General features: G+C 38.1%; 1 protein-coding gene across 2 annotated transcripts in view; it reads left to right on the forward strand.

Moving 5' to 3' along the window:
* LOC107690576 (partitioning defective 3 homolog) overlaps nt 1-10229 on the forward strand; it is a 91788-nt gene that overhangs the window by 35037 nt on the left and 46522 nt on the right. For both annotated transcript variants that reach the window (XM_016488946.1, XM_016488947.1), the window contains exons 3-8: nt 660-843; nt 964-1145; nt 2744-2887; nt 6755-6834; nt 7385-7468; nt 9321-9446. In XM_016488946.1, the coding sequence (XP_016344432.1) occupies nt 660-843; nt 964-1145; nt 2744-2887; nt 6755-6834; nt 7385-7468; nt 9321-9446 (800 nt within the window). The remainder of the gene's footprint in view (nt 1-659; nt 844-963; nt 1146-2743; nt 2888-6754; nt 6835-7384; nt 7469-9320; nt 9447-10229) is intronic.

The following is a 10229-nucleotide window of genomic DNA, read 5'->3' on the forward strand; positions in this document are numbered from 1 at the left end:
GACCTCAAATATTGTAACAGCAGTTTTTATGTCTATTAAATGTACATTTTCTTTTACAACACTGTACAGTGTGCATCATTTATTAATCTAGGTTTATGTTCAAATCTACATTTTTCTTTATATCATTAACAAACAAGAATTAGATGAATAAATTATTAAAAGATTTAAAACTATATAAAAATTCTAAAAAGATTTAAAATGTTTTTCATTGTTAGTTGGTGATAACAGATGTATGAACTATTGGTACCAAACTGAACCTTCTTGTAAAGTGTTACCAAAATTTTTTTGTTCATTATAATTACATATTTTTCTTTACAAAAAGAAACTTTGCAACAAACTAGAAATTATATAGCTTATTATATAACAGGCTGGAAAACAATGACATTTCACAAGCCATTTTTGCAATTTTGACCAAACCTCATCCATGCTAGCCAGCTAGACAGAATTATTTTGGTGACAAATCTGCAGAATTTTCTAAACATCAAATCAAATTTAGTAGCAAACTGAAACAGGACTGGTCTGAAAGAGCAAGTGACCATTCTATCAACTGGAACATTCTCACACTGACCTCGGGGCAGAGGGCCATCCTACTACTGTTTCACGCTCCTAAATGTAAACACATCTTTCTCACTTTTTTTCACTGTGTTTTCTCTTTGCAGTTGGTGGCAGTGTTTGACGAACAGGAGCCTCATGTCGGAGGTGACGGCACCAGTGCGAGCTCCACAGGCACACAGTCGCCGGAGCTCTTCTCTGGAGAGCCGTCCACCTCCACCCCACTGTCTGCCTTCCAGCCGTACCTGCCCCACAGCGAGATAGAGGTCACCACATCCACGCTTCGAACCAGTAAGAGACAGACGAAGAGACTCTCGTAATGTAGTATAGGAATTTACACGTTTGAAATGTGCCACTGCTGTGGAAGTTTTGGCCTTTTGTGTCACTCATTGGTCTCTCTATTTCTCACAGACATGCCTTTGCATGTTCGTCGCAGTAGCGATCCGGCATTGTTGAACCTGACAGCGATGTCGTTCTCTGAGCCTGGTTCGCAACCCGAAGAACCTTCCAGAAAAAATCCCACACGCTGGTCTACAACCGCCGGCTTCCTGAAACCACGCTTCTCCTCCGGCACCAACAGTCTGGAGAGGAAGGTATGAAGCTGCTGTGAAGCTCCAAAGCTTTATAGTGGAGGAACATAACTGACTACTCTGAAAAATGACAATTCTGTCATCATTTACTCACCTTGATGACTTTCATTCTTCTTAAAATGAGGATATTTTGGGGAAAAAAGTTCTTAATTGTACATACAGTAATGTCATTTTGGACTTTATTGACCAAACCGTTGAAACATTCTTCAAAATATCATCTTTTATGTTCCAGAGAAGAAATTCATACAGGTTTGTAGTGACATGAGGGTTAGTAAATAATGACAGAATTGTAATTTTTGGTGCACTAATCACCTTCTCTGATGCTTATTGAGTGCAGTAGTTGGGTTCAGGAAGTAAAACTTCCATTATTTTTCTCCATGGGGAAATAGATTTTAACACTAATTTTTAAACCTAGTTCCGAGGTTATTAATCAATGGTTATGCTTTTATTAAAGACACCAATTTGCATTGTTTTAATACATTTTTAAATAAATAACAAATTTAAATAACAAAAGATCTCAGCAGAAACTCCCATGAAGCACAACAAATGACATAATTGAGTCTGTCTCAATACGCTCTTTTAAAATACTTAAATATTTGCATATATATGCATATTTCCAATAAACTTAATGTTCTTCCTATATATATCAACTTTAAACTAATAACTTTAACTATTTCTCCATTGTTTTTTTATTTTGATTAAAACATTCATAATATTTGATGGGATTGTAGTTTTCCCATATTAAAGCCATTAAGTACACAGTCTTGTCTTTTGTCTGATTTTCAAATACTTTGTTGCTTCAGATAAAAGTTTGTAATGGTGTAATTCACATTGTAGCTGGTTGGTTTGATTCATGGCTTATAACTCTTTAAACAAAGACTTTTTGAAAAAATGAATAGAAAAAATACTTCCGAAACCAATGCCATGGTAAAATTGGGCTGACACTATTGCACTCTATTAATGTTGCTGTATGCTGTATTGCTGTTTAGAGGCAATCGGGTTCCTGCTGGTGTCATTTCTCAGATCATATCCGATAAATCTGTCATCTTTAGAGGCAGAGGTCACATCACCCTTCATGACATCTCTATGAATATTTACTGTAATTTCTGAAGGGTTCACAACCCAGCATCTCACAAACAGAAAGAGCTCTATAAACAAGCCATGTGATGGCATAGAATGTTTTGCTGCTGTTTGTGTGTTAAATTTATTGTGTGCGTGTGCGAGTTCATTTAATGCATTTGCTGATGTGACCATCATTTCTCTGTCTGTTCTCCTTCTAGCAGAGTAATGCTTATGTCAATGCTAGTCATAAAACTCTCTAGACAATGAGTTATGGATTTTGCTCGCTCTTTCACGCTCGCTCTTCTCGGGTTATTCCTTTGTAGTGTGAGGCTTTGATTTACAGCTTTTTCTTATCCATCAGTACAGTGTCCTCATAGACCAAAAATATATTTTGGCATACATGGCTGTTTACTGGTATATTAAATTGTAATCTGACCATCCATGTACATGTGAATCATTATTATCATTTTACTACAGTGTACTAAGTAGGCAATAAACAGAAAGTTAATGCTGTAAGAATATAATTTTTCTCTCCTCAGGGCCGAGGTGTCGACACATATCGTAGTCTTCCTCGTGATGCAGGGCAGTGGTCCAATCAGAACGAGTTTCAGCGTGAGAAGGTCCGTTCCTCACTCAGCTCCAATCATCCCATGGTGGACCGCTGGCTGCAGCGACAGGAACAGGTTGGTACTGTAATGATCTAGTCATTACATTTTGTCATTTATAAAGCAGTATGACTAAATTGCAGCCATACCGTAACATTTGATAATCGCACTAAGCCATTTGGTTTTATTTCTATTAATTGTGCAACCCTAATGTTAAGGGTCATGTTTCTTAAGAAATCAACATTTCGAAACTTTCTGCCAAGTACAGAAAGAGCATTTATTGAAACCAGGCTGTAAAAAGTAATCCGTGAATGTCCACACTTTTTTGATTTTAGATGGATAAGTGCAAAAAAATTAATGTCAGTGATGCCTACTGGGACATAAGATACTTGGCTAGGCCGATCATGGTTGGGTAATCAGTGGAAAGCTGGAGAAATCCTATTATTGCTAAACACCAGAGAAAATAGCAGTAAAATGTGTGAAAGTGCATCAAACTCCGCAGTTTCTGGCTGCGTGTGGTGCCTGCTGCTCTCCATACCCTTCAGAAAGATCCCAGTGTTAGGAAAGAATGGCTTAATCATGTCCAATTTTTTAAAAAGTTAATGCGCACATTTCAACACAGATTGTTTCATGAATATGTCACGATGTAGTGCAGTCTTTGTAAAAAGGCTGTTATTAAAGAATGAAACAGTTAAAAACTATATTGGACTTGACAGCAAAACCACAGTCTTAGCAGATCAAAGCATTGTTGTTCACTTGACATGTAAAAGGGATGTTTCTTAAAGGCACAGCACACTGATTCTTGAGACTGGAGAAAACATGTCCCACTTTATTTAAATTGGTAATATTTCCACATGTTAATCAGAGATGATCACTAGTGTGTTTTTATCACAGATGTACAATTTCGTTGGATTGTCTGTTTCTGTTTATTTTAACAAAAATCTGGGATTAGAGTATGAGTCTTTACCCCAAAACTACCTGTAGCTCAATGATTTATGTGCATTAAAATGTATGCTTAAAATGTACACTTAAAAAACAAAAAAACAAAAACCGAGATATAAATATACTTAAAAATCTTTATTAAAGAAACATGCCATGCTGTGTACTATTGTACTGTTTAAAAGAAAGGTTTGTGATCGAGGTCTGAATAATGCTTATAATCTGTGTGTATTTGTGTTATATTGTGTTTTCTTGATTGGAACTGAAGTATAGTGCAAGCACTGAAATCAGTTGCATTCAGTATGTAGAGAGAGAAGAGATGTGTGGTGTATCAGAGAGAAGATCCAGGTAGAGAGGGTTGGTGTGGAGGAGGGTAGTGTGGTCTGTAATTAATCATAAAGGTAAAACAGCGATTATAAATCACTCTCAGCTTTAGACTGCTAATGAGATAAGACTATATATAGATCTCTCTTTTTTTTTCTCTCAGTTTCTCTCCAGTAGGTGCTGCTGTAGGTCAGTTGTATCTCAGTAATCAGTTTGTCGCTTCAGTATTTCCTTTCACTGACATACACATTCACTTTGTGTCAGTCTAGTGAGTGTTGAGGTGATAGATAGACATATGGACAGACTAATAGACTAACAGATGGATAGGTAAGTAGACAGACAGACAAGTAGGTGGGTAGATGGCTAGATAGACCGTAAATGAAAAGATGGGTAGATAGGTGGATAGGTAGATGTACTTATACATGAATAGACAGATGGATGGACGAATGGGTAGATTAGATAGATAGACAGACAGACAGATAGACAATTTTTTCTGTAATTCTCACACTCTCCTTCCAGAGGTTGTTCTGTTTGTCTTTCATCAATTAATAATGGAAGAGGCTGACAGACTAAAACTTCCTCTGTTAACGTTACTTCTGTCCCCATTTCTTGTCATGCATAGCAACACCTCAGCCAATTGAAGTGAGGCTCGCCGATATAAGAGCAGTAGTAACGCTCGAACATAAACTAATAATTGACTTAATTAGGACGAGGTGGAGACGATTCAATAGAAACACTGTTCGGGATCTGCGTTCTTATGCTATTAGTCATTTCAGTTTAGGAGAATCCCAGAAAAATACTTGGCTACTCAGTCATCGTGGAAAACAATCACTGTTTGCAATATGCGTTTGCCGGGAGAAAGGTTTGGATCAGATCCGAGCAGGACAATGGCTTGGCAACAGTCTCTGATCAATCCAAGCGTGTTGGATGTTGTCAGAAGGCCAGCGGTGTCGGACTGATACAGTTATGCTGTCAAATGCACTCACTCTTTTGTCATATTAGACAGCTGTTATATAAAATGGGATGATTATGTCTGCCGTAAAGGGTGTATTGTGTATCACAGCTATTTTCTTCACTTCCTTCAATTGTGTTTTTCCTCTGTATTACACTTTTAAAAACCCTTGGTCACAGAGGAAGAGTGATTGACCAACTGCCTTAGATAGAGAGAGATGGAGAGACTTATAAACTACAGGGGTAATAGAGAAACAACATGGGAAAAACTAAACAAAACATTGAGACATTGAACATTCTTCAGCTTTTTCTGTTCATTTTTTGTTTCCTTTTCTGTTTTGCTTTCATTTTCTTTATTTTCTGTTGGGTTTTTTTTTTTTTCTTTTCTTTTAGTCTTTTTTTTCTCCTTTTTCTTTTCTTTTATTCTTTTTTTTCTCCTTTTTCTTTCCTTTTGTTTTCTTTTTTATACTCTTATTTCTATTTTCAATTTTTTGTTTGTTTCTTTCTTTTTTCTTTTTTTCTTGTCATCTTTTTTCTTTCTCTTTTCTTTTTTGTATTTTCCCCCTTGTAGTTTTCTTTTTTCTTCTTTCTTTTTTCTTTTCTTCTAGCTCTCTTTTTTTCAATTATTTCTTCATTCTTTTTGGATTGGATTTTCCTTTTTTCTCTTTTATTTTCATTTTCCTTTCATGTCATCTTCTTTCTTTTTCTTATGCCGTTTCGCTTTCTTTTCTTTTCTTTTCTTTTCTTTTCTTTTTTGTTTTAGTTTTATTTTTCATGATCATTTTTCCTTTTTTTAATTTTTCTTGTTTTCTTTTCTTTTGTTTCTTTTTTTTCTTTTTTTTCTTGTGCTTTGTCTTTTCTTTCTTTCTTTTTTTCTTTTCTTTCCTTCCTTTTTGTTCACAGCCACTGCTCTGTTGAGCTGAATAATGCATGTAACTGTCTCAGGTCCAGTGTTGTGTTTGGACCTAGAGTTATGTATGTGTGTATCGTTTTTTCTTTTTTTAATTGCAGATTGTATGACAGTATTAGATACAAAATAGTGACATTAGATAAAAACTACTTTCAAAGTCATACAGAGTGTGTATGCGAGAACATATAAGTGATGTCATGGCAGCAGAACATGGACCTGTTGGTTACTGAAACTGTGTGTGTGTTTTTCTATCCCGGTGGGGACTTAAACCTGAATACACACCAACTCATGGGGACTCGTGTCACCATGGGGACCTAAATTGAGGTCCCCATGGGGAAGCAAGCTTATAAATCATACAGAATGAGGTTTTTTGAGAATGTAAAAATGCAGAAAGTTTTCTGTGAGGGGTAGGTTTAGGTGTAGGGTTAGTGTAGGGCGATTAAATAAGGTTTGTACAGTATAAAAAACATTACGCCTATGGAGAGTCCCTACAAGGATAGTAAACCAGACGTGTGTGTGTGTGTGTCACTGGTAGTCTGGTGCTACTCAAATAATCAAGTGACACACTAGTGAGCGTGAGCTCTTGTGTACCTCTCACCTGATCCGTGGTGTATCAGGTGAAACATCTCCTGTACAAACGGAGAATGAATTCCTTCAAACTGCTTAGAAAAAGAACAGTCCTCACCCAGGTATTTTCATGTCATGTATGCATTGTGTTTCTTTTGTTATTTATTGATGTTACATCAATGTCAAATGTATTTCTGGAAGGGTTTGTTTGAGTGCAATGCATTATGGGTTAAGCGGTTTTCTCCTTGTTGCAGGATGAGGAGGAGAAAGGTAGGATAGAGCCAGTGGGACGTGCGGATACATGTTTAGAGCACATGGGAGTGAGATCGCTGGAGTAAGTATCTCTCACACACACACACACATACACACACAAACACACACACGCTCTGACTGGCAGCAGCAGTGATATTATCTCTTATTTTATGCGAATCTCTCCTTCATGCTGTCAGTTTGATTTGCAGTTTTATTTTTATTGTAAAATGACTTTTTTTTTTTTCAAACGCTGAGATCAGATTGAAATGCTTTGGATTAATCTCTCATAAACTGTCATCTATACTCTCGGTCGAGTCTTTCACAGTTCTGTCTGACACTTTCGAGATGCGATGGCATCGATGCCAAAATGAGAGTGTTTTGGTGTGAATCTTTGATAAACATAATGACTAAAATGCAAGCTCACATTTTAGGACATATTTTGTAGCTTGAGTCTATATAGATGCATGAACAGCATTTACAACCTCTATATGTGCATAAGGTGCTGTTTGTGTCACAGCATTCTGACTCCATCCTGCTTTGTTTGACTCCACCTCCATGGAGCTTTACACAGAATTACATGCTTATTTACTCTCTCTGATGGTTTCTTTTCTTTTTTTTCCTCGGTCCTCCAGTGATATTGTGAAATTGGTGGAAGTGCCCAATGACGGAGGTCCACTCGGTATCCATGTGGTGCCTTTCAGCGGACGAGACCGCAGGTAACATCCACCAAACTCCATTATTAAATCAATAAATGGGCCAAAATTAAAATAAAATAAATAGTTTTTAACTTGGGAAACTCAACCACTGAACATAAACCTTGCTCAAGATCACCATCTCTCAAAACAAAAGAAAAAATATAAAACTTTTTTTATGCATGTTTGCCTGAATTGTTCTTTTTGTATATGTAATAGTATATTAATACATTTAAAGGGGTCATATGATGTTGCTAAAAAGAACATTATTTTGTGTATTTGGTGTAATGAAATGTGTTTATGAGGTTTAAGGTTCAAAAAACACATTATTTTCCACATACTGTACATTATTGTTTCTCCTCTATGCCCCGCCTTTCTGAAACGCGTCGATTTTTGCAAAGCTCATCGATCTGAAAAGCGAGGTGTGCTGTGATTGGCCAGCTATCCAGTGCGTTGTGATTGGCCGAATACCTCAAGCGTGTGACAGAAATGTTACGCCCCTTACTATACTGTGATGCCCTGTCCCAGCTGGAGCGCCGAGACAAAAGCATTAAAACCCATTATAAACGAGGCATTTGTTGCATCCAGTGGGGACATAATTACGGATTATAATGACTTATGCTGTCTTTTAATGCGTTGCGTTGCATCGCGCTGCGTAAACATAAAACCACGTCTGCATTTGTGATCGGAGAAATGACAAACAACAATTGAACTGTTCTGGAACAGTGTTGTAAATACAACTTAACCACTGATTTCTAGTCGTGTCCTCTTTTGGAAGACCAAACAAAGTTTTGCTTTCACAATGAAACACACGACGGGCTAGAGTGAGCGGAGGCCGGCGGATTCGACGAAGGAGCGGCCGGCGGGCTTGCGGCAACCACATGTGACGACCCCGGGCTGGACTCCGCTTTGTCCACGGTGAAAGCCAATCCGGCGATCCACAGCGCGAAGTTGATGTATTTCCTCAGCGACCAGCACGGATCAGCTCTAGGCATGACGAAGCGGATATCGTCCTCTTTTGGAAGGCCAAAAAAAGTAGTTTCGCTTTCACAAGGAAACACAGCGTCTCGACATGGCGGCAGCAACAATACTTCAGCAAGAATAAAAGTTACGCCTTCTTTCTTTGCGTGAACATTTGGGCGGCGTTATGCAAATCTTCCCACATCGTGACGTAGACGTGGGGGTGTGTTAGAACGAGCCGTTTTAGGTAGGCGTGGTTGACTCTTAAATTTTATAAAGAATATCTCTTTGGATTTGAGACTTTAGTCTTTGCAACTTTAAAGATCTTCTTTATGCACCAAGAGCTTGTAACACTTCAAAGAGAAAGGAAAAATTTTAATCGCATCATATGATCCCTTTAATATTCATGTTATTATATTTTTTGGTCACTGGCATATTCTGAACTCAGCAAGAGCTCTGCAAGTCTCTCCTCTGCATCACCTGATGTTCTGAGAGATCAGTGTTTGATTTGAGATGACTAAATGTTTGTGTGACTCGAAAGAGTCATTGAATCCTCTGCAGAAAGTCCATAAAAGCCTGTCCAGAAGAGATAGAGTATCTAAACAGCATTTGTATGTGAGCGTTCACCAGGCAGACTAATCTAGGTAAAAGCTGCTTTATATCTCTGTGATCTTCATCTCTCTCCGGGCGGCGAGCTGCAGCAACAGGACGCAGTTATAAAGATGGAGAACGTTATTTATCTTGAGAAACTAGCTTTCATTCAGAAGTGCTTCATGATGCTGCATTAGGTTCAAGTTCTTTCAATTCGGTATCAATCAAATTAATGTTTCATTTCAAATGGAGTACGTTTATGACTAAATAAATAATAAATCTCAGACTCTTAGGCATAGATCAAGTGTTTGTGTGTGTGTTGCAGGACGTTGGGTCTGCTGGTGAAGCGTTTGGAGCGTGGAGGGAAGGCTGACGTCCAGGGTTTGTTTCAGGAGAATGACTGCATCGTTCGGATCAACAATGGAGATCTGCGGAATGTCCGATTTGAGCAGTAAGACCTGACCTCACATGTGTACAGAATGCTTGTTGTCCCTTTAACTCCTTACTCTTCATCTAATCTATTCATTCGCTCCGCTCGTTCATTTGTTCTTCCATATGTTCATCCATCCATTCATCTATCCATCCATCCATCCTTCCATTATTTGTTCACACATCCGTTCATCCAGCCACCCATTTACGTTCATCCATCCATCCATCCATAAATCCTCATCCGTCCATCCATTGATGTTCATCCACACATCCATTCAGCCATCCATCCATTCATCCATCTGTCCATCCAATCTATCTGTCCATCTGTCCACCCATCTCTCCATCCATCCATCCATCCTTTCATCCTTTTGTTCATCCATCAACCCATTCATCCATCCATCAATCCATATCTGTTCATCCATCCATCGATGTTCATCTATCAGTCCCATTTATCCAAACATCCATTCATCCAGAGATGTCCATCCATTCATTCATCAAGCTGTTCATCTATTCATCCATTTGTTCTTCCATTCATTCATCCAGTTGTCCATCCATTAGTTTATCTATTCATCCATCTGTCCATCCATTCATTCGTTCATGCGTCCATCCTTCCATTCTCATCTGTTCTTCCATTCATTTCATTGATTTGTTCATCCTTCCATTTGTTAATCCGTTCATCCTTTCATCCTTCCACCTATTCATCCATCCTGTCCATCTTTCTCCTTTTCTCTGACATTAAGTGAGCCTCCTATATTTTCTATTTTGCTTTGTGTCTGATGGTGCGTTAAGACACCCCCCCCCCCCC

Source organism: Sinocyclocheilus anshuiensis, unplaced genomic scaffold (genome assembly GCF_001515605.1).
Source record: "Sinocyclocheilus anshuiensis isolate Anshui unplaced genomic scaffold, SAMN03320099.WGS_v1.1 scaffold2347, whole genome shotgun sequence".
NCBI classification, from domain to species: domain Eukaryota; kingdom Metazoa; phylum Chordata; class Actinopteri; order Cypriniformes; family Cyprinidae; genus Sinocyclocheilus; species Sinocyclocheilus anshuiensis.